At 42.0% G+C, this 24,644-nt stretch overlaps 1 protein-coding gene across 1 annotated transcript in view; it reads left to right on the top strand.

Moving 5' to 3' along the window:
- The window catches only part of LOC309551749 (uncharacterized protein), a gene marked incomplete at its 3' end in the record, with an annotated part of 42,925 nt that overhangs the window by 14,113 nt on the left and 4,168 nt on the right, over positions 1 to 24,644 (top strand). The window contains exons 3-6 of the mRNA XM_082252439.1: positions 3,036 to 3,086; positions 13,720 to 13,853; positions 15,542 to 15,746; positions 19,692 to 19,797. Coding sequence (XP_082108565.1) covers positions 3,036 to 3,086; positions 13,720 to 13,853; positions 15,542 to 15,746; positions 19,692 to 19,797 — 496 coding nt within the window. The remainder of the gene's footprint in view (positions 1 to 3,035; positions 3,087 to 13,719; positions 13,854 to 15,541; positions 15,747 to 19,691; positions 19,798 to 24,644) is intronic.

The following is a 24,644-nucleotide window of genomic DNA, read 5'->3' on the forward strand; positions in this document are numbered from 1 at the left end:
TCTCTTACAAACTCCATCTTCCTCCCTCTCTCCGTATTCCTAACTCCTTTCATGTATCCCTTCTCAAACCCCTCATTCTTAACCGATTTTCTCCCAAGGTCACAGTTCCTGCTCCTGTCTCTGGGTCCTCTGACGTCTTCTCGGTGAAAGAGATCCTCGCCTCCAAGGTCGTCAGAGGTAAAAAAAATGTTCTTGTTGACTGGGAGAATTGTGGTCCCAAAGAGAGGTCATGGGAGCCCGAGTCCAATATCTTCGACAAGGAGCTCATCCACAGGTTCCTGGGCTCCAAAAAGAGGGGGAGACCAAAGGGGGGGTACTGTCACGCCGAGCGCCCCGGGTCCCGCGGCTTCCCCGGGGCGCTCGTGGCGTTCTGCGGGCAGCAGCGCTCCGGTCATCATCCCCGACCGTGAGCGCTGCCCCCCTGCATGTGGCAGGGATGCGGATGCGGTCCACCCGGCGGTCCGCATCCCAAGTCTCTTACCCGCCGGGTCCCGTCCTCTCCTCCTCCCGGAGCGCACCGCTGCATTAAGATTTAAAGGGCCAGTGCACCACTAATTGGTGCCTGGTCCAATCAGTGCAAAACCCACTTCCCCTTCCTGTCCTTGCCGGATCTTGTTGCCTTAGTGCCCTGAGAAAGCATTTTGTGTATTGCCCTGCCTGTGTATCTGACCTTTGCCGTTGCCCCTGACTACAAACCATTGCCGCCTGCCCTGACCTTCTGCTACGTCCGACCTTGCCTTTGCCTTGTCCTACTGTACCACGCCTGTCTCAGCTGTCAGTGGGGTTGAGCCGCTACCGGAGGACACGACCTGGTTGCTACCACCGCAGCAAGTCCATCCCGCCTTGCGGCGGGCTCTGGTGAAAACCAGTAGCAACTTAGAACCGGTCCCCTGGTACGGTCCACGCCATTCCCTCACTGACACAGAGGATCCACCCCTAGTGTCCCCATCTGCCGCCAGTCCGGACCCTGACAGGTACCTACCAAGAGAAGGTTATCGGGATATTCATGCTGATGGGTGATTTATTGGCATACCTTATTCCTATTTGTGTGTTTTTGGACTTATCAGCAGGGTGTAAATGTTTGGATATACCCTGCTGATATCCAAGCCTGCACTTACTACACGGTTCCTTATACTTGGATATGGCTTTGTCTCTGTCCTTAGTTTCACTATCAGGATGCAAATATCTGGACATACCCGGCTGGTATACAAGCCTGAACGAATTACATGGCTCTTTATGTTCGGACATAGCTCTATCTCTGGGGATATTACTAAAATGGCTACACCTATGTGCATCTCCCTGAGTACCTTTTTAAACAGAAAAATAAGACCATATACCTTTTCTCAGGTTCTCTTAATGGGCTATTAAGCTTCAATGTTTTGAACACTTGAAAAACTATTAAGCCCTGCACTATGAGACTAATGGTTGAAAGTTTGAAGCCATTATTCTGCCATATATACATATCACCCCAGAGACAATAGCCAAATGTTACCGAACATGACTTCACCCAAATAATATTTGGGCTTTTTTATCTGGTCCGTCAAGATTTCAAACACATCTATTTATCTCTTATTTATTGTTGCATGCGGCACACCTTTCTTGGGTTTTTCTCTTTTCTTTGTTCTTTTTCTTTCTCCCCACTGCAGCACATTACATACACAATTGCTATCAATCCAAGATGGATGGGAATAATAATCACATTCCCCCTTTTCCGTCTTTTTTGTTTCTTTTCCCCTCCCACACATTATGATATTCTTATCTTCAGGATTTACTCCGTGTCCTCGGACTGATACTTCCATATACTCCGCTTACCTCTAGCCATGAGCAATACTTACTTAAAACAGGTACGACAAATACTAATCTTTTTGTCCTTTCCTATCGTTATAATTATTTAGAGGTTCATTACTGGATACAATTACATACATATATATATATATATATATACACATATTCTTCTATTTATTATGATCCAGTGACTACAGAGATATCACACTGGCCCACTCACCCATGGGAACTATCTAGGATCAACAGTGGATCATCATGGCGCCCACGATCTTGCCAAATATCGGCCATTGCCTTTATTTCTCTTCTCAGTGAACTATGTCCTAGTGAGACCAGATACCTCTTTCTCGGTTAACACCGGTTTTAATTGAGAGCCCAGTTACCCTTACAAAAAAGACTTCTCTTGGTAGGTACTTACATTTGAAGATTATGGTATCTTGCATAAACCTGTATAATATGAATTTCACCTTGAATATCTTTTTCAGTTTTTTTTTAATTATAGAATGTCTAATACAATTTATATTTATATAGGTATACATTGTGTATAGAACTCTGGTTGACCCCTGAAGAAGGGTTTCCATACCCGAAACGCGTAGGGTCCTGTCCGGTTCTTTCCACTAATGGTGCCTAGGAGTCTTCTGTTTGGATACTGGTCTGTCCTTGCATGCAGGTTTTAATCTCACATGTATCTAGTTATGTGCTAGATATATAATTGTCTGTTTACAACATTTTTGTTCTTTTATGTAATAAAATTGTCAAATTATCTATACACAGTTGTATTTTTTGTTCAGTGCTTTAGTGGCATGCAAAGTTCCAAATCATTGGGGGGTAACCGTTTTGTATTTGTTATTTTAAAGTTCATATAAAGGAAATGCAGTGGTGTAGAAAAGGTTTAACCAATCATTTTTGTTTGCATATTTATTTGTCATGGTCTGTATAACTGGGGAGTGTAGCATGAGGGATTCATTTGCCTACATACTTTGTGCTAAAAGGTTTTCCTCTTTCCCATCTCAAAGACATAATCTCAAACTGGTGAATGTAGCTAGAAGCAAACTGCATGTGCCCATCAACCCAAGCCTAGAAGCCTGTTAACACAGGAGATGACAGTAGTGAAGTCCAGTCATCCTGACAATATTGTTTCTTTAAAATGTATTTTTAAAATGTTATCAATTTCTAATTCCCAAGCCTAGTAGATTATTCTGCATAATAAAATGATACATTATTTGTAAATCGTTTATATTAATTTACTATAGGTCCTCCTGTGGATCGAAGTTTAAAGCCAGAAAAACTCTGTCAAGGCAAAGGTATTTAGTTTCTTAACTCTATATAACATAATATACTTCACAAATAAGATACATAAACTAACATGCTGTTTGTTAACTTCCAAATGCCTGAAAGTAAACTATAATAATAATTTGTGTTTTCATTGCTCAGCTTGTACTAACCTGCAAGGGTGAATGTAAAAAAATGTGTCTTCTAATACTAAGGACTTATTCATTTCTGTCTGCTTTGGTGCTCTGCAATAATACCTGTGCATTAATGTACTTAGTTCACACTTCTGCGTGTGCCGGGTTCGCATGTCATGTCGGAGCGCACTGCTCCGACATGACATGCGATCAGCTGTGCGGTGCGAGTTTAGCCATACAGTTTGTATGGCTAAATTCGCACCGCACCCGCAGCAAAGACGCACAGGAGGCATTTTTGCTGCCGCATCAGGATCGGATCGCACAGCGGTTCACACTTGTGCGATCCGATCCTGTGCGAACTGCACGATCGCACTGCGATATGCGATCAAACTGGGGGTGTCGTTAAGATTACATTGACACCCCCAGCGGATCGCATATGGCAGTGTGAACTGCCGGGGGTGCGTGTGCGATGCGGGAACAGGCTGCGAATTCGCAGCCTTCCCGCATCGCAATAGTGTGAACCGAGCCTTAATGTAGCCCATTTATTTTAAAAAGGCTTCCAACACACAACAATAAAAACATACACACAGTATTTTTTCTGATACTGCACACCGCATCGCAGGTGCATTGGGGTGCCATACAACGAACAAACGCATGTAACATGCATTACAACTACACAGTTGTGTAAATGGGTGCTAATTAAAATATGTTATAGAATGCTCTTCAATTTGCCCATTTTCGTTTCTCCCTACAAATTTCTCACAATTTTAATCATCCCCTCACTACATTTTAAAATCTATGCACGAGAAGTGAACCACTTCATTTCTCCCTATACAGCACACATGCTTGGGAAGTGGAACTCCAAACAATTCTGACCCCAGAACAAAGTCACACAATCATATCATTATCGTACAGATCAATGTGCAATTAATATTAAGAAATGGACTACAAAATACTAACTAGAATATAACATATCTTATAAATGCTGATGTATACCTCCTTTAACTGGAGGAAACCAACGCCTTAAGGAGTTAGTAGCATACATGGAGGAGCTAATCACTCACATCAAGGAAATGTCTTAGTGCATTTAAAAAACATGGAATAACTGGCTAGACTTTTAGTTGACCCTAGATTACAGAGATATCATTGATCTAATACTGCACTCAGTGGTAAGTCAGTAGCCAGAGGCACGGAGACTACCTACCCCTGCCCCACTAACCTTTACCTTCTTTTTACACTTCTGCATAGAAGCTAGCTAGTGCCCCCTCCATTATCACTTTTTCTCCACACTTAATTCACCTCATCCTTCTAATACTCCACCATACCAAATCTGTTATTCATACCAATCCCTTTCCCAAAAAATACCAGAAAAAGTAATATTATTCAAAAGACAGTTCGAATCTTCTCTCCGGTACAGTATGTTTCTCTTCTCTTAATCCAGAAGGTTTAAACCTCTTTGATCTCTGCCTGATGTTCCCCTGTTATCACTGCCCACTTATATGGTTATCCTGTAGACCTGAAACTACAGTATGTGTATAATATAATAGTAGATTTGCTATGTTATGTACTTCTCATGAGGAAGTTCAATCAACAATTATAAAAAAATAGTTGTTAAAAACTAATATTACATATAATATTGCTATATAATAAGCCATTTTTAACCACTTAAGCCCGGAAGATTTTACCCCCTTCCTGACCAGGGCCTATTTTGCAATTCGGCACTGCGTGATTTTAACAGACAATTGCGCGGTCGTGCGACGCTGTACCCAAACGAATTTGACGTCCTTTTTTTCCCACAAACAGAGCTTTCTTTTGGTGGCATTTGATCACCTGTGCGATTTTTTTTTTTTTGATCATGCGCTATAAACAAAAAAATAGCAACAATTTTGCAAAAATAACAATATTTTTCACATTTTTTTTTTATATGAAATTCCCCCCCAAAAAATGTAAAGATCAACATTTTTTAACATTTTAGGCCAATTTGTTTTCTGCTACATATGTTTGGTAAAAGAAATTGCAAAAAGCGTATTTTAAAAACAATAAAAAACAAAAAGTGCAGCGCTGAAATCAGTATACAATTATATAGCTGAAAAGCTCATATAAAGAAAACAAAAAAAGGAGAGGGGATAGTGTCCAAATGAATAGTCCCAATATTAAGTGCAGAGATGTGAATCCACGTGCAAAATAACTTTCTTCCAGTGACACCAGGGAAAAGTGTAGGAAGGGGACACCCTTGTGCTCAGGTATAACAAGCAGCTTACCGAAATTCCGTGGCTGCTCAATTTAATGAGACAGCCTCTCCCAGCTAGTAATAAACCAGTAGGTCAACCGATATCAAGCTCAGGTGCTTCCAAAGACTCCAAAAGCCGAAAGCCGTTTCCGGTGTGTTGTTAAACCGATCACATTAGTATGTGGCACACTTGGAACTTCTCATATACTCCATTGAACGTAAAGCCATATGTAGAAAGAAACAGAGGCCCATAGCGTAATCCCGTAAACCAATAGGTACATTTATTAAAAAAACTACTTACAATTTAAAAGACAAAAACAGGCATGTAGTATGTGCCGGTCATGGATCTAACCGCGGCGTCCCACAAGTCTCCAGATCAGCATATGGATAAACAGCCGGCTTCGTTGGGGGGCGTGTGGACGTTTACGTCTGGGATCGCCAATGTTTCGTCATAAGAAAGACTTCTTTGTATTTTTCATAAGAAAGACTTCTTTGTATTTTTTGAATCACTGTTAGTTGATTTTGTGCCAGCTGCTCACTATTGTTCTCAATCATTTGGTTTTCTATCACATCTAGCGCGGAAATTTCTCTTCTATTTATATTACAAAAAGCGTATTTTGATTGGTTTGCGCAAAAGTTATTGCGTTTACTAACTAAGGGAAAGATTTTTGTCACTTTTATTGTTTTTTTTATTTTAACGAGTAATGGCGGCGATCTGCGATTTTTTTTTTTTTGCGGGACTGCGACATTGCGGCGGACAGATCGGACCCTTGACTGACATTTTTGACACTTTTGGGGGTACCAGTGACATTACTACAGTAATCAGTGCTATACATATGCACTGATACTGTAAAAATGACACTGGCAGGGAAGGGGTTAACTTTATTTGAGAAGGAGGGGTTAAGTGTGTCCCTAGGGGCGTGATTCTTACTGGGATTGGATGTGGCTTGTGATGTAACAGCACAGATCTAGAGTCCTACATAGCAGGAACGTATGATCTGTGCTGTTACACAGGGAAGAATGACAGGCGGCTTTGTTTACATTAGCCGCCTGCCCTTCTACCGGTGTAGCCGGCGATCGCGAGTGAGCGGCGGACATCGGGTCCGCCGGTCACTCGCGAGGGGGGGGGTCCGTGAGCGAGCGGAAGCGCGCCTCCCGTGGCGCGCGCTCGCTCCCTAGAGCCTCACAGGCTAGCGACGTAGACCTACGTCACTTTGCCTGTGAGGGGCTGACTGCCGACGTAAATCGTCGTTAGGCAGTCAGCAAGAAGTTAAATATGATGTTCCTAAAATTCCTATGAATTCTGGCCAGATTTTCTATAAATCTGGCAAAAGAATAAAAACAACGGAAAAACAATTTCAACTTTTGCCGAATGCTTACGACATGTTCCTGTAATTGGCATACTTCCTACAGAAAAGTCTACACAGAGCTTGAAGTGAAATTACACCACTGATAAGCTGCAGTTACTTTCTAAAAACATGAAAAAGAGGAAGTTGGACTGCAATCTGTAGAGGAAGTGAGACTAAAAGTATTATAGGGTTAGCAGCTAGAGTTTTGTAGACATAATCCTTGCCTATGAAAAGGAAGTGTTGGCTAAATTAATTCAATGTGTTTTGGGATTTACTCTTCAGTGTATGTTCCTTATGCTCATCTATCATTCATAATGGGCTTAGGGTAAAGACTGAGTAGATGCAGAGCTACTGGGATTTCTCAGAATTTTTGGAAGAGACGTTCTGTAATTAGAAAGTACCTTGAAGTAAACCTAAGAAGTGCCAACAAAAGTTTGCATGGTCATCAAAAAGGAAAGCTTTCCTTAGGGAAACATGGAGACTGTCATTGCTCAATGTTCATTCTACAACACAGAAGACTGACTGCAGAAAAAAAACAAGTGGTACATTGAGTCTGATATATATATCGCAGAACGCAATTCCAGCACCTCCAGGAGTCCAGGAGTGTAAAGGTGTGCTGGAGGGTCTATTGATGTTGGCTGCTGAGGGGTCAATTGTGGCTTGGGGGATCTATCATTGCGGGAGGGGGGGTCTGTTATTGCTGGTGGGGGATATGTTAAAACTTTTGGGGGTCTTATGTTCCTGGGGGTTAAATTTTTGCTGGGAGAGACCTACAGTTGACGGAGGGATCTTTAGTTTCTGGCTGCTGGAGGGTCTATTGATGCTGGTAGCTCGGAGATCTAAAAAAAAAAAAAGGAATACAACAAAAAGCAGTGTAAATTGCTAAAATAAATTCAATGGAATTTTGCTGACCGGTGTTCTAAACACATATGCCACAGTTCTTGTACACACACAATGGGGGGGAAATTCAGTAAAGCTGCTGGACCACTTTTCTGGTGCCAATCCCTCTTGTTAAGGTATTTTGCCAAATTTATGAAGCATATATGACACTTTTGACTCTCACAGCGACTGCAAGAAATTCCTAAATACGCCATTTTTACATTATTTTGCACTGAATGACCCAAAATCAATTATATTGCATTTAATGTGACAAATTCAAAATAAAATACCGAGGCTTTGTATCGCACGAAAGAAGGGCTAATTACAGGGGCGTACCTAGAGCATTTGGCACCCGGGGCGGATCCTATATCTGGCACCCCCCGGCGTGCAGGCGACGAACCGCACATTGACGTGTCACGTGTAGCGCCTCCACGCACTGTAGCGCGGAACCCTAAAGAATCCTCCTCCCTCTGCTCCCCCCGGCGACCAGGCCCCTCCTCCTCTGCAAAAACAGCGCCGATTGACCTGAGGCGCCAGACAGAAATACATGTAACTGGCAGTGGCACACTTACTGTGTGCTACTGCCAGTGGTGTCACTAGGGTTGGTGTCACCTGGTGCAGTGAACCATGGTGTCACTCCCCCCCAAAAAAATTATTTTCCTGTTTTCTGAAAATGCGCCAAAGATACAGCATGCGGGACTTTTGGTGCGCTTTCAGAAAATGCAGAAAAAAAAAACGCACAACCTAAAAAAATCTATAGGACTGCAGTAATAACTGCGAGTAAAATGTAGGAAGACCCCCTTGACATTACACAGCCCCTGGACCCCTTTACATTACACAGCCCCCATACCCCTGGACCCCTTCACAGTACACAGCCCCCGTACCCCTGGACCCCTTTACATTACACAGCCCCTATATCCCTGGACCCCATTATATTACACAGCCCCCCATTGGAACCCTTTACATTACACAGCCCCCACCCCCCCATGGAACCCTTTACATTACACAGACCCCACCCCCTCATGGAACCCTTTATGTTACACAGCCCCCGCTCCCCATAGAACCTTTTACATTATGCAGTCCCCGCCCCCATAGAACCCTTCACATTACACAGCCCCCACCCCCCAATAGAATCTCTTACATTACACAGCCCCCACCCCCCATGGAACCCTTTACATTAGACAGCCCCCGCCCCCCCCATAGAACCCCTTACATTACACAGCCCCCACCCCCCCCATAGAACCCTTTACATTATACAGCCCATGCCCCCCATAGACCCCTTTACATTACACAGTTTCCGCACCCCCCTAATGGAACCCTTTACATTACACAGCCCCCCCAATAGAACCCTTTACTTTACATAGCCAAAGCCCCCCCTCAATAGAACCCTTTACATTATACAGCCCCCCAATAGAACCCCTTTACAATACAAAGCCCCTGCCAATAGAACCCCTTTACAATACAAATCCCCCAATAGAACCCCTTTACAATGCAGACCCCCAAAAGAACCCCTTTACAATACTACCCCCCCCCCCAATAGAACTACTTTACAATGCAGACCCCCCCCCCAATAGAACCCCTCTACAATACAACCCCCCCAATAGAACCCCTTTACAATACAACCCCCCCCCAATAGAATCCCTTTACAATACAAACCCCGCAAATAGAACCCCTCTACAATGCAGACCCCCCCAATAGAACCCTTTTACACCCCCCCCAATAGAACCCCTCTACAATGCAGACCCCCCTCCCCAAAAGAACCACTTTACAATACAAGCGCCCCTCCTCCTCCTACCTTATTAGGAGGAGAGCAAAGGAGGAGGAACTGTTTAACCACTTCCCGCCCGCCCTATAGGCGTTTGACGTCGGGAAAGTGGTTGCATTATCCTGACCGGACGTCATATAGCGGCGGCAGGATAATGCGATCAGTGATGCGGCGGGTCTGTCTGACTCCCCGCATCTCCGGTCTCGGTGAAGAGCCTACTTACGTAGGCTCTTTACCATGTTACCAGCCGTGTCCAATCACGGCTGGTCACATAGTAAACAGGAAGAGCCGTTGATTGGCTTTCCTCAGTACGTGCCTGACAGGCACGAGTAAAGGAGCGCCGATCTGCGGCTCTCCTGACAGGGGGGGGTCGGCACTGGTAATCAGATCATTGATTACCAGTGCAGACCCTCGGGGGGGGGGGGTGCCACTAGAACCACCAGGGATGCCCACCCATGACCCCAGGGAAGCCCACCCATGACCCCAGGGATGCCCACTATGGCCACCAGGGATGGCAATCAGGGCTCAGGGAGCCCCCATTGCCCTCCCCATCAGTGCTGCCCGCCAGTGCCCTCCCCATCAGTGCTGCCCACCAGTGCCCATCATTGCCATCTATCAGTGCCAACCACCAGTGCCCATTATTGCCCACCAGTGCCGCCTATCAGTGCCCATTAGTACCCATCAGAGCCGCCCGTCAGTGCCGATCAGTGCCGTCTATCGGTGCCTATGAGTGCCCACCAGTGCTGCCTATCAGTGTCCATTAGTGCCCATCAGTGCCCATCAGTGCCACCTATCAGTGCCCACCAATGCTGCATATCAGTGCTACCTATCAGTGCAGCATAGCCACCTATCAGTGCCGCATATCAGTGCCACCCCATCAGTGCCACCCCATCAGTGCCTCCTCATCAGTGCCTGTCAGTGCAGTCTCATCAGTGCTCATCAGTGCAGGAAAAAACATATTTATTTACAAAATTGTATAACATAAACAAAAAAACTTTTTTTTTTTTTTCAAACTTTTTGGATATTTTTTATTTGTTTAGCAAAAAAGAAAAAACCTTGCGGTGATCAAATACCACCAAAAGAAAGCTCTATTTGTGGAGGGAAAATGACATAAATTTGGTGTAGGTACAGTGTTGCATGACCGCGCAATTGTCATTCAAAATGCAACAGCGCTAAAAGGTGAAAATTGGCCTGGGAAGGAAGGGGGTGAAATTGCCCTGTATTGAAGTGGTTAAAGCAGAGAATGGGAGAGAGACTCACCGTCACTCACGAGCCCTGAATACACAGCGGTCAGCGGGAACTGCTGAAGTTAAAGCGGAGTTCCGGCCATGAAAAACATTTTTCAATAAAAATACCCCCGGGACAGTCAGGGCTAGTACATTACACAATGGATAGCCTCTGTACTGGCCCGGTTCGCACTTACCTGCAAGAAGAAATACTCACCTTTAAAATTTCTTCTCCAGCGTTGCCATCTCGGATGTGGGCAGCTGAAGCCAGCGCGATCCTCTTCTGCATCCTCTTCCGTGTCCTCTTCTCCCAGAATGGGCCGGCACCGGCCCCACTCGTCACTTCCGGTGCGGCGCCGCATTCCTACACAGCTTCTGAGCATGCCCAGAAGTTGTTTAGCAGGGAATGCGGCACCGCACCGGAAGTGACGAGTGGGGCCGGTGCCGGCGCATTGATTCCTGGGAGCGATGTTCAGCTCCCAGGAATCATTGCAAACCGGAAGTGACGGCGCCGGCCACGGCCGCTGAGGGAGGAAGTGGAAGAAAGGTGAGTATATTTTTCTACAATAACAAGGTAAGTAAAAAAAAAATCTTAACTATCCATTTCCTTTTCAGGTGCCGAAAAGCAATCGGATGGCCACAAAATTGATTAGGTCGATTTTGTGGCCGGAACTCCGCTTTAACTGTGCTAGTTAATGAGCAGGTGATTGGTTGCTAGAAAGTCCGGCAGCGCCCGCTGTGTATTCAGGGCTAGTGAGTGACGGTGAGTCTCTCTCCCATTCTCTGCTTTAAACAGTTCCTGTGTCAGTGAGCGGCGGAGGCAGTCTGGCGGCCGGCCTCGAGTGTCACCCTGGTGCCCCCCCCCCCCCCACCCCGTTGGTACGCCACTGGCTAATTAAGACCAACTCTCTTTTGACATACAGAGATAAAGTGGCACAAACATATTTTTCCCAAATTGGCTTGTGTGCATTCTAAAAGCGGTGCAGCTTGAGCCATTGAGCCAGATTCTAGACAGGTACATGAATTTGGTGCATGCTGCACCACTTTTAAATGACATGACAGACACTTTCGCAAAATCTGTGTGTGCCAGTCTTTATGAATTGCAGGAAATTTGATTTACTTACTGTGCCACAAGCGAAAGTCTTACAGACACTTACAATGCTTGGCACAATTACTTTATTTATGCTTTTCAGCCTGCCTTATAGAGAACCTTCATAATATAGTCAGTGATAACTTAACAACCAGCAACTATTGAGATAATACACACATTGGTCAGAAGTACTGTATCTAATGTAAAATATATCATAAAGAGTGCAGTATTCAGAAGTATGTCATAAAAAGCCCAGTATACAGAGTGCAGTGGTCAGGAGTATGAAATGTGAAACAAAATTTTTATGATGCAGGGCTCAGAATTGCATAATGCACATGGTGTAGGGTTCAGGAGTGCCTAATGCACAGGGCTCAGAAGTACGTATCAGTGTATTTTCTAACTAACAGGATACAAAACAAAGTAGCTCAAAACAAATGATTAACTTTATTTACCTGGGATTAGCAGTTAATCTTATCTGCATGCAATCAATTAAACAGTATTATATATGATTAAAGTGGTTATTAAGCCACTACTATAAAATAATCGAATCCACTCTGTGATATAACACTAAGTACTCCTGTGCCTGTCTTATATTAAAAATATGCCAATCTGTACCAATATCAGAGCGGCATGCAGTGATCAGCTGATCCCTCAGCTCTCTTCTCTGCCAGGCTGACAGCTCCAGTGGGCAGGGCCGAGAACTGCCACTGACATCAGCCGGGGAGAAGGGGATGAGAGGAGAGAGAGAGAGCCGAGTGGTCACGTGGTTGCTAGGAGCTGCTCTGATATAGGTACAGATCGGCATATCTTTTCTATAAGACGGGCACAGGAGCACTTAGTGTTATATTACAGAAGGGATGGGATTTTTTTATAATAAATATGAGAACAGCAGGAGTGGAGGGGCGGGCGCTGACACAGCAGACAGGCAGGGAGGGAAGGGGGAAGGAGGACACATACACTGACCACAGTGTCAGGGCTCAGCAGCCATGATACACCGTGGTCAGTTTACAGGGGTAGAAACTTGCAGGATCAGCCAGGTTTTTTAGGTGATACGGGGTGCCAAATTACACAGCACAAGCACTGTGCTGTATAACATGCTTTAAGGGAACAGTATCTGTTTTTCTTCTTTTTTTTTTTTGTAGGGTAACAAATGCTTTAATAAAGAAATACTACATACGTTTAGCAAGGCAATACATGAGGTGGAAAACAATACATCACTGAAAGAGTTGCAAACAACATCCGTGTCAACACCTTACATGGTGCTTTCCATTGTTAATTGCGTGAGGGTAAATATGCAAGATATTGCTCACAAAGGTATGTGAGAACTTCTATCTTGCAAACAATATGTTACAATTTGGATTTAATTAACCCCTAACTCACTGCTGACACATATTCAGTAGTCAACGTTAACCCATTTGTACTACAATCACACAAACCTCAGAAGTGCATATCACACATTTGGGTTGATTTATTAAAACTGGAGAGTGCTAAATCTGGTGCAGCTCCACATAAAAACCAATCAGTTTCCAGGTTTTATTGATAAAGCTTAACTGAACAAGTTGAATTTGGAAGCTTTGGTTAGTTTTCCAAAACTGAGTATGCTGCTGAGAGTGCCATAGGTGTGCAGGAGAGGTCCTTAGTGCTAGCTGCCATATAGGGGGGTAGATGGGGGCTGCAGGTGGAGGCAAAGCCTTGGAATTGGTGTGGTGATGAAAATCCCCTACCTCCATCTCTGATGTTAGATAGTTCAGGGTAAGTGCTGCGTCCAAGCCGCACAGAGAGACCTGCTGCCACAGCTACACCCTGAGTACAGATTATGTGCTGGGCTGTTCTGGCATAGAATAAATTCCTAGTTTGCTAACTACTGAAAAGATTTGAGCCCAAAACTACTGTGTAAGTGGGCAGCTCTGTCATACGCATAAAAATATTGTTCTCCTAATAAAACTGGTTGTTATATTATTTTCCTAATATAGTTAGTTACTTTTTTTTTAGCTGGCTCCTCAGTAACTACACACAGCAGCAATGGAAGACCCATACCAGAATGCTCCAAAAAAAGAGAGAGAATAGCCAATATACAGTTACACACAGTTCCTGCCAGATTATCAGCAGAGGAAAGCAATGTGAAGGTAATATATGTTGAATTTTGGGTTTGTAAATAAATGTGATTTATACAGTGTTTGCTCAATGTATTCATAAAATAACACATATAGATTATATATAAAAATACATATGCAGTACACAGTGATACATTTCAGGTTTTGAAGTTTACTTAAAAAAAAAAAATGATAATTGTGAACAGCGCAGGTTTATTAATGCACAAGAGATATACTGTCTGTTCTGTATTAAAGCATGGTTTCCTGCTTGTTCACAATATACAATAAGCATGCGCAGCTCAGTGTACAATTTTGCGATCTGCTGACATGATTGAATATCATCCTGGTGTAAATCAAAATGGCCAAAGAACCAAGAGGTAGACGGGGCGAAGATTTCAGCAGCCAGTGACGGTGCTCATGGACATTACATCACTGGAGTAGAGGTAAGTACTATAGTTCCTCCTTAACCTATCCGTGAAATATAACATCTGTCAGAAATCCCTCTCGATTAGCAATATACAATAAAACTAGATTTGGTAAGCTCTTTATAATACATAATCTAGTGCTTTTCAACTTCCCTGTGTGTAAGGAAGACTGAAATAAATTCAAGAGGCAGGGTGTGGTTGAAAACATTGAAATGTTCTGTCTACATGTTTAAAACTTCAGATTCAAGAATATTCAAAATAAAGGGGAACATACGTAGGATTTAGCCAGCTGGGCAGCCAGATGCAGAACACAAATGTTTTAATGTAGAATTTCCCTAATTAAGGTATATCCTTTAAGACAGGCCCTACTAAGAAAAATACATATATCAAGAATTAATCTTGGTCTATCTGGCCTTACCTTACTCCTTCAAAGAGAGTATCCTAAACCAAGTTAAGTTTGTGATGTATTCTACCACAATTGGGTAGGGTCGGGCGCTGCCCCTCCTGGGCTCAGTGACATTGTTCCCACGGGGTTCTGAGCCCTGGAGGGGGGTGCCTGATCTCCTCCAACATTGTTCCTGTATCTCATGTATCTTAATATCACCTCAGACAAGGTAACATACTCATGAATATGGTACTGTAGTATTCTACCCTTTATAGCTTCCTGTTCTTATCTAATCTCATTCATGACATTGGAAATGTTCATTTAGTTGTTATGTTATGGTTTTGTACTTTTGAAACTTTTGAAACTCTAATAAAAATGTATTGAATGAAAAAAAAAATAATTAATACAAAAAGCAGATTGTTATAATTCTGCCTGCTTTTTACTTTTTGCTAAAAACAATTCTATCCAATTTTTTGCCTGTAGCCGGAAATGAAGGCTGTCAAAGACAATGTATGCATTTACAGAGAAGAGTTTCATTAATCATTTGTTGAGAAAAACCTGGATGATCATTTCCCTTGGGTACAACATACATAGCATCTTGTAATATTTTCATCAGAGTTTGAAACAAAATAGTAGTAATTACACTTAATCAGTTTGAGTCAGCATTGATTCATCCCTTATTCTATTCCTTTGATTAAAAGACAATGCTTTCAGTGAATCTGTACAATTTGTAGTAGGTACTTATGTAGCTCAAAATAACACAATAAGTGCAAGAAAAATGTTACTTTAATTTCCCAGTGATGGTCCTCCTTTACCACCCCATTGAGACTTTGATATAGAAATATTTACTGTTAATCTGAATGATACTCTAAAATCAAGTCATCTCAGGGTCTTGCGACCTGTATCAGCAGGAAGAAGAAGCTGATACAACCATGGCTTCCAGGGAAGGTATAGATGTACACCACCCTAAAGACTTTTTAAAACAACAGCCAGAGCTTTTCGATCCAACACAAATATCATATACAGACAATTTCAGAAAAAAACAAACCTGGGAAGACATAGATTCACAAACCCTGGAATGGAAAAATGTTGCAGAAGAAGAAAGAGAAACGCAAAGTAAGTACATTATGTATTTTAAATTAACACCTTTGATAAAATACAAGAATACATGCTATTGCATATCTAATGCTAATGAATATGAATTTGAATTTACCTGCTTTCATTTAAAAAAACAAAAAAAACAAAACATTTAAATGTAGCTAAAGGCAAAACTTTTTTTTTCTTTTGGATAGAATAAGTGAGGGTTACAACCAGAGATTTCCCTTCACTTCCTGTACAATAGCCACAACAGAAAATGTGAGAAAATCCCTCCAAAGTGAGGGAATCCTGGTCTGTCACCAGGGTCATCAGAACTAGTGCCCAATTGGAAGATTTTACCTCTGTTAGTGTTCTGATGTCAACCCAAAATTTGGGATTTTCTTTTACTTTTCCCTTTTGATGATAATAGTAAACACAAAAAGAGAGGTTGAATTCCCCTAGCGGGGGCACAGACAACAAGAAGCCTGACTGGTGTTCTAATGTTTCTCCACTCTATCCAAAAAAACAAAAAAAAGCAAAAACAAAGTTAACCTTTTAGTTACACTTTGAAGAGAATGTATAATGTGGAGGATATTGCTAAATACAGTCTAGTTAGGGTTACATACATAGTTACATTGTTAGTGAGGTTGAAAAAAAGATACCAGTCCATCCAGTTCAACCTATGATGAGTGTGTATTGTAGGTTCCCTGCAGCTAATCTTCCATTTTGGTGGTAAGCATTTATATAAAGGTGCAGGGCTTTGCTCATGTTAGGCCTACCCTAATAATGACTGGTAGTGAGTTAATGACTTGTGGTGGGAAGGGTTGATAAAGCAGGAGAGGTGGAAAAAGCAATATTACACAGAATGAATTAAGTAGTAGCAAGGAGTTCTCAGGTACAGCTTTCTCTCCAGCAAGCCCTGGAGCTGCACAGTAGTGACATTCTTAACTGTCATTACAGTGCTCAGAAAGACATGACAATTGGGCTGTAAATAGCTGACTGATTGCTAAGCACCAAAAAAAAACAGTTCAAAGGTTCTCCTTAGAAATGTAAAGTTAAGCATTAAGGGAAAACAATTCTTTTAAAAAATAACGCAATTTTGAGAGTACAAGGCTGGCCAGAACTTCAGACGAAAAAGGTGTTGGGAGCATATTTCAGATAATTGCAACCCGAGGAAACAGGATGGCCAGGCAGTGGGGAAATATACTATAGAGTATCATTTGAGTGACAGCTCTGATTTGGCTGGGGCTGCAGACCTTACACCCAAGATGCTGGTGCCCAGCAACATTTTTAAGGCTTTTGAATATCTATATGAGGGAGGCTTTAACAGATAATTAACATGCATAAAATAGAAAAAAATCACCTATCCTTATGGGAAGGCTGTTGTTTAAATTCATGGTCTAGTGACAGAGTCTTTTTAAAAGTTCAACTGTCAGAATTAATGAAACAAGTAGCGAAAAGGTAGCCTGTCAAAGTAAGCATTGATCGTGGAAAGCTTCTAGGTCTGCAAGTAACCTGGGTTATATGAGGAAATCAGAGCACACTCTGCACACTGCAGCAAGATGTGGGCATTGTCAGAATAAGGGTCTGTGAAAATGTCTCCTTAATCAGTGAAACAGGCACCAGTAGCTAACATGTGAAGACATTATTCTCATTATTCTCTGTGTTATGAGAAAAGTAGGCTTGCAAAGTGACTTTGCCCGCCCCAGGCTTTTCTAGTGACCTGGAAAGACTTGTTTGATAGATTTATAGATAGCAAAGAATGTGTCAAATAGAGTTGAGTAATGCTGGTGCATTTTAAGTGTGTTCCTGATCTTACGATCAAGATATTTTTTTATGAATTTGTCAAGACATTGAGTAAAGCTCCTGAGCATGCAGTTGATTCAGTGCCTATTGACTGTAGTGGCACTAACAAAGTATCTGTGCAGTGGGATGTGAAGTAAGTGTTGGTTGTGGGTGGAAGAAATACAGGATAAGAAATAAAGTGTGTGACAGTGATACAAAAGCAGTTTTCCTAAAAGATGACAATGTGTCTCTCATATGTAGTGTTCCAAACAAGACTGGATTACCCTAAAAATGGTGTCAGAAGCCCCCTAAGAGCAATGAGGCTCTGGGATGAAAGCCAATCCATTTCTGCAGAAGGATGGGGTTGAGTCTAAGGCTGGCCATACATGTTCAATTTTCTTGTACAATTGTCTGTTAGATTTACCATAAACCACATAATATGAGGTCAAAGCTAAACTATACTTTCACTTGTATCCAATTAGGCAGGCTTTTGTACTACTGTACTAATGTTGAAGGTACATTTCAAGAAAATTGTATAATGTATGGCCATCCTTAGAGAACCATATAAATCCTTTAAAGAACCCTACGTACATAGCTTGTGCACACTGGCTAAGAGTAGAGCTCTGAAACATTTAGCGTGGTGATACAGATCTAATTTTGGAAGATTTGAGTGTAATATTCCCCTCTACTTCACGTATGGACCTCCAAGATCAACATTGCTCAACAAGCTCCTCCTAAAGGGAGCTTACAGGCACATGTGCCTCATGTACCATAGACCTGGCTGAGGTGGCCTGCTGGGTGAAACAGCATGATGTTTGATTGCTGCCTTCCTACAGGTAGCTTCACACATCTTTTCTGGTGAGTGGAAGTGGGACAAGCTATTCTATGCTTATTGTGCACCTCCTGGCAGAAACACATGTTTAAGCAGAGTTTGCATTAGGGGTAGGAGCAGTAAGAGCCACTACATCAAATAAGCAGTTCTCCACACCAATTTAAACAGGTTTCAGGCAGGCAGGGTGCTCTGGAAGAATGAATGAATGAATGAATGATGGGTAGAGACAGAGATGGTGCCAGAACTACAATTAAAAGATGAATGAGTTAAAGAAATAAGGATGTTGTGTCCCAGCAGCCCAGGACACAAAGCCATGAATAAAGGAAATATTTCCTGGGTGCTGGTAGTTAACAGTTCCCATAGCTGTTAATATGGCTTAAAATAGCACTAACTGTTACTGGTGGTTCTTTTCATTATAAGTATAAGCTTTGCAGCCAAGTAGAAAAAAAAGGCAGCTTAGCAGAGTAATCTGGAAAAACCTATATGAATAATATGTTGATATACTGGGGGGATTTTACAAAACCTGGAGCAAACAGAATCAGAAACAGCTATACATAATAACCAATCAACTTCTACTTGCAGCTTGTTCAGTTAAGGCCCGTCTCACACATACGGTCCGTTCAGTTCATCAGTTCAGTCACGTCAAATGTATCAGTTTTTCATCCGTTTTTCCTCCGTTTTTCGTCAGTTGTCATCCGTTTTTCATCAGTTGTTATCCGTTTTTCATCCATTTTTCGTCAGTTGTCGTCCGTTTTTCATCCGTTGTCATCCGTTTTTCATCCGTTGTCATCCGTTTTTCATCCGTTGTCGTCCGTTTTTCATCCGTTTTCATCCGTTGTCATCCGTTTTTCGTCCGATCCGTTTTGTTGACAGATGAAAAATAGGGCATTCATCCGTTCAAAAAAACAGACATTGACGGAAGCGGATGAAAACGGATGTTAACGGATGATCATCCGTTGTCATCCATTTTTACATAGAGATACATTGATGTCCGTTTTTCATCCATCAACGGATGGAGGAAAAACAGACAAACGGACAGCATGTGTGAAAGGGGCCCAAGTTTTGAAAATAAAAGTTAGAAGTTGATTGGCTTCCATGAACAGCTGCCCCAGAGTCTGTCTGCTCCAGTCTTTGTAAATTGCCCTCACTGTTTTATGAATGTATGTCTTTGTAAATTTCCCTCACTGTATTATAAATGTATGCATGTTTATGGTAAGAGGAGTGCTCCCAATAAGGAACATTGGCTCAAAAACACTTAATTGTACAGTAAATACATTGCAGGTCATATTAGCTAACTACAGACCATGAATTTATGCAGAGATTGTTGAGCATAAGTTAAAATGTTCTTTTCCAAAATCTTTCTTTAGAGACAGATTTAAAAACAAAGTGGTGTGCTGTAAAACAAGACCTGGAAAGTCAACTGAAAGCACAGAAAACTGAAAAAAAGTCAGCTCCCTTGGCTAAGATGATAACGTAAGTACAAGATAGACAGATAGATGACGAGTACTTTTGGGTATAGAAAGTGCTGTCAGTTGGGGGGGAAGTGACTCTTTCCCCTTTCTTCCAAGTGACAGCACTGATGCTTGGTGCTTGGCTTCTCAGTCACCAGTGCTGCCACATGGGGGCAAGGATGCAATCCTCAGCCCTGTGTAATCATTTGGACTTGAAGCCCACATAGGGCATCTTCTTCTGGCTCCTGCAGGCAAACAGATCATCATGGGAGCAAAGAGTAAGTATAAACAGTTGGGTGGTCTGACATTTATTATTATTATTATTAATATTATTATACAGGATTTATATAGCGCCAACAGTTTGCTCAGCGCTTTACAACATGAGGTCAGACATTACAGTTACAATACAATTCAATACAGGCATTTCTTTATGAACTTGTTGCTTTGTTGTGCTTATGTAAAGCACAAACACAGTTAAAAGTAATTTGTGATAACACATTCATATTTATACAATCTTTCTCTTTTATGTTATTCAATTAAATTGGCACTACACTCAATTTCTTTTACATCAAATGTTTTAAAAATGTTTTTGAAGTCTCTTACAATTGATTTCAGGCTTCTTTTTGTCCATATCCTCCACTGATGTACCTCACTGCTACTAGTGTAAGGGGGAGGGGGGGGGGGGCATCAAGAACAAATGTAGGCAACCAATAACAGTCTAACAACAGCATAAAAGTTTCATTTGAGAGCTGAAACAAAAGAAACGAGAGATAGAAGGTATATTCTAGTTATATTCAGAAATACTGCATGTATTTTATTCAAATCAGTGTTTATTGAAAAGAGGTAGGGTACAAATATGGGTATTGGCTGTAGCATTTGACATGTAAATTCCAATACAAGGATTATTATATACCCATCAAGCAGATAGATATGGTCATTAGAACAAATAACAAAAACGCTAAATAGTTCTTTAGCAACTCAAAAAAACATTTTGCATTTATTTTAATTTATAAAAAAGCAAGTTTAGTGTAACTTTAAGCAGCATAGAGATTGTTGAATGAATTTTGTATTGTAGACTTACATCAGGTTTACATAGATTTACAATCTATTGTATATTTTTCTTTAGAAGTTGGTGTAAGTGGCTCACTAAAGTTGTTCTGCCTACTTTCTGGGTTAATGACCTGGAACAAGCATGCAGATCAGGAGTTCTGTCTTTGCTCTGGCCCTGCATTCTGCATGTTGTTTCTGGGTCAGTGACTTAGAAAGAACTTAGGTCACTGGATTGGCATGACAGCTAGGCTATTAAAATTTACAGAAGGAGGTCAGCAAGAAAAGCCCCTGTATTTTTCTCAGTATAGGTGTCTATTAAGGTGGATTTATCAGTAAATTTACAAGTCTGCTTTAATAAGTTCCTGACATGTCATAATATACAGAAACGGTAAAAAAAGAAAAAAATAATAGCTAAAATAAAAGCAGTCCAGCTCCAATTAAGCCACTGGGGTTGATTTACTAAAGGCAAATAGACTGTGCACTTTGCAGTGCAGTTGCTCCAGAGCTTAGTAAATGAGGTAAAGCTTCACTTTGCAAAGAATATCCAATCACATGCAAGGAAAATTAAAAAAACAACACTTTTGTTTGCACATGATTGGATGATGGAAGCCAGCAGAGCTTCTGCTCATTTAGAGTTCTTTCACAAGGGCTTTCCACCCAGCGGACTCCATTTTGCTCAGCGGGGGATCAATCCGCCGATCCCCGCTGAGCAGGCGGATGACAGGTCTGTCTCCGCTCTCCTCTATGAGAGATTGGATGAAAATGGACCTGTCCATTTTCATCCGATCTTATCCGAACCGATCCTCCAGACAGATGGAAAATAGGGTTTCCATCCATTTGGATTTCGGACAGGATCAGGTCTGATAGCAGCTGGTGTCAGCGGAGATGTCACCCCTGACATCCGCCACTCCATAGGGGTGCATGGAGCACCTGATCAAGTCCGCCTGAAAAACTGACAGGCGGACCTGATCGGAAAGCCCTTGAGAAAGGACCCTTACTAAGCTCTAGAGCAACTGCTCCTGTAGAGTGCCACTGCACTTTGCAAAAGGCACAGTCTATTTGCCTTTGTTAAATCAAGCCCACTGTGTCTACATATGAAATGAGCAACTTAGTTGTAAAATCATAAAATTTCCACACCACTGCTCTTGGAGTTAAAAAATGAAAGTCTTTTCATTCTTAACCAATTGCCCACCAGTCGCCGTAGTTTTACGGTGGCAGGTCGCTCTATTATGCAAAACGACGTACCTGTACGTCGCTTCGTGTAACAGATAGTGGGGGTGCGCGCACCGCTGGAGGCACGCACACACGCCAACTGCCCAGAGGGGGAGCCAATCAGCGGGCCTGTGACGTAATGTCCGCTAGCCACCCGCCATTTCTCCCAATGGAGACAGAACGGCGGTCTGCCTATGTAAACAAGGCAGACTGCTGTTCTGTCAGAGATGAACACAGGGATCCTGTGCTCCTCCAGTGGGTACAACCACCACACAGTTAGAAAGTGCTCCCTAGGAGCACACTTAACCCTTTGATTGTCCCTGGTGTTAACACCTTCCCTGCCAGTGTCATTAATACAGTAACAGTGCATATTTTTAGCACTGATTACTGTAATAGTGTCACTGGTCCCCTCAAAAGTGTCAGTTAGGTGTTCGACCTGTCCACCACAATGTTGCAGTCCCGCTAAAAATTGCTGATTGCCGCCATTTCTAAAAAAAATATATAAATAAATAAATATGACATATGACATAAATCTATCCCCTAGTTTGTAGACGTCATAACCAATCAATATACACTTATTGGGATTTTCTTTTTAACATAAATATATGGCAGAATACATATTGGCCTAAATTGAAGAAAAAATTAGATTTTATTGGGAATGTTTTAAAGCAGAATGTAAAAAATATTGTTTTGTTTTTTCAAATTGTCGCTATTTTTTTTGTTTATAGTGCAAAAAATAAAAGCAGCAGAGGTGATCAAATACCACCAAAAGGAAGCCCTTACTTGTGGGAAAAAAGGACATCAATTTTATTTCAGTATATTGTCATACGACCGCAAAATTGTCAGTAATGCCTCGTACACACCTGCAGATCGTCGGCCGAACGATCGGCTGTCTTTTGTCCCTGGACTGTCGTGTCTGTTGAAAAGTGCAAAAGACTGCACAAGAATTTTGTCCGCCAACTACAGCCGACTGCAGAAGTGATGTCATGTGATGGTTAACTTTCCCTGTGTTTTTTCTTTTCTGAGCATGCCCAGTCTTGCAAATCTGCTGTCTGTCGGCCGAATTCTGTATTGACTGGCGAACAATCGGCCGCTCTGGTGTCGGCATACAAAAATTTTAATGCTTGCATGACAGATTCTGTTCGGCCGAAAGTGCGCTGTCGGCTGTCGGAAGCATCATACTAACAAGCCGAAAATCGGCCGATCGTTCGGCGGTCGAACATTTTCGGCCGACAATCTGCACGTGTGTACGGGGCATTAAAGTAATGCAGTGCCGTATCGCAAAAAAAAAAACCTTTCCGGTCATTAAGTGGTTAAACAAGATAACATGGAATTAAACATCCAAAACATTTCATGAGTTAACAGTCTCCTTTTATCAGGGATAGCCTTCCTCTCCGCTAGAGAGCTTCTGTTTATTTAATTTCATATACTTTCAGAAAAACACATAGTGCAGCGCAATAAATAAGAAAAAAATAAAAAGAGTCCTATAAAACTATTATGGATAGTCTCAAACACCAATATAAGCAAAACCCCAAAGTCCCTTGTTGAACAGGTACAGTTCCATAAAATAAGTGAGGGAAGAAACTAGAAAGAATCCACTTCAGGTGATGACCCCTTTACCCACAGGACAATTATTGCTCTCACCTCACTCCAATGATCCCTGTATTACCAGCAGGCCAAAGATAGTGAAATATATGAAATGTAGCAGTGGAAAGCTCTCAAACTCTCAGCTTAATCCTATCCTCTTTGTGTCCTGTCCTCTCAGTGAGATATGAGACTCCCTGTAGCTCAATCCAGGTGCACAGATAAAAAAAACAAAAAGGATCTAAGTGCTTACTGTGAGGTAAAACTATAATGTTATTTATTAAAAATATGCACTCACAATGCGATCCACTTGGATAACAGAAACACAAATAATCCATATACTGCAGCGCTGATCCTCTGTCAGCTGGACAGGATAGCAGCGGGTGATGTCATCTACTGTGGCTCCTCCTCCCATACACGTTACGTCCTACGGGACTTTGTCAGTGGGATGGAGCCATATCATCACCCCTTCACTGGTATACGCTACATGCTGTCATGGACACTGCACACAACATTGTGGCAATTTCCCGCTGCAAGCATGAATATCACTACAACCAAAAGAGACCTCTAGTGGCAAAATGCAAAATAAAAACTTACTAGTAAACCCATGGACAACCGAGGCAACAATGCTCTATACCAGTAGTCCCAGGGTATACATTCCATATATAAGTCCTGAGAACCTGCTCAAAGGGCAAACATATCTTTAAGATATATAAAACATATACATGTGATCCATATATATGTACACCTGTGACTAGCCCTTACTTAATACATTATGCATTTCATAACTATAAAGGACTAGTCCCAGAAAAATATAATAATCCCCTTTACAGAATTCTTAAAGAAATGTAAAAAAAATTCTAAATGAAGACTAAAGAAACAAATCAAATGTGTCATCTATCAGATATGAAACAATTAAGATCAAATTCAACATTTAATCCTGAGGGGGCAAGCACCCCAGTCTCATAGATCCAAAAGGACTCTCTTTGACTGAGCTCTGTCTCATGAAATTGTCCCCCTTCC

The sequence above is a fragment of the Pelophylax lessonae genome (assembly GCF_965119305.1).
Source record: "Pelophylax lessonae genome assembly, chromosome: 1".
In the NCBI taxonomy this organism is placed as follows: Eukaryota; Metazoa; Chordata; class Amphibia; order Anura; family Ranidae; genus Pelophylax; species Pelophylax lessonae.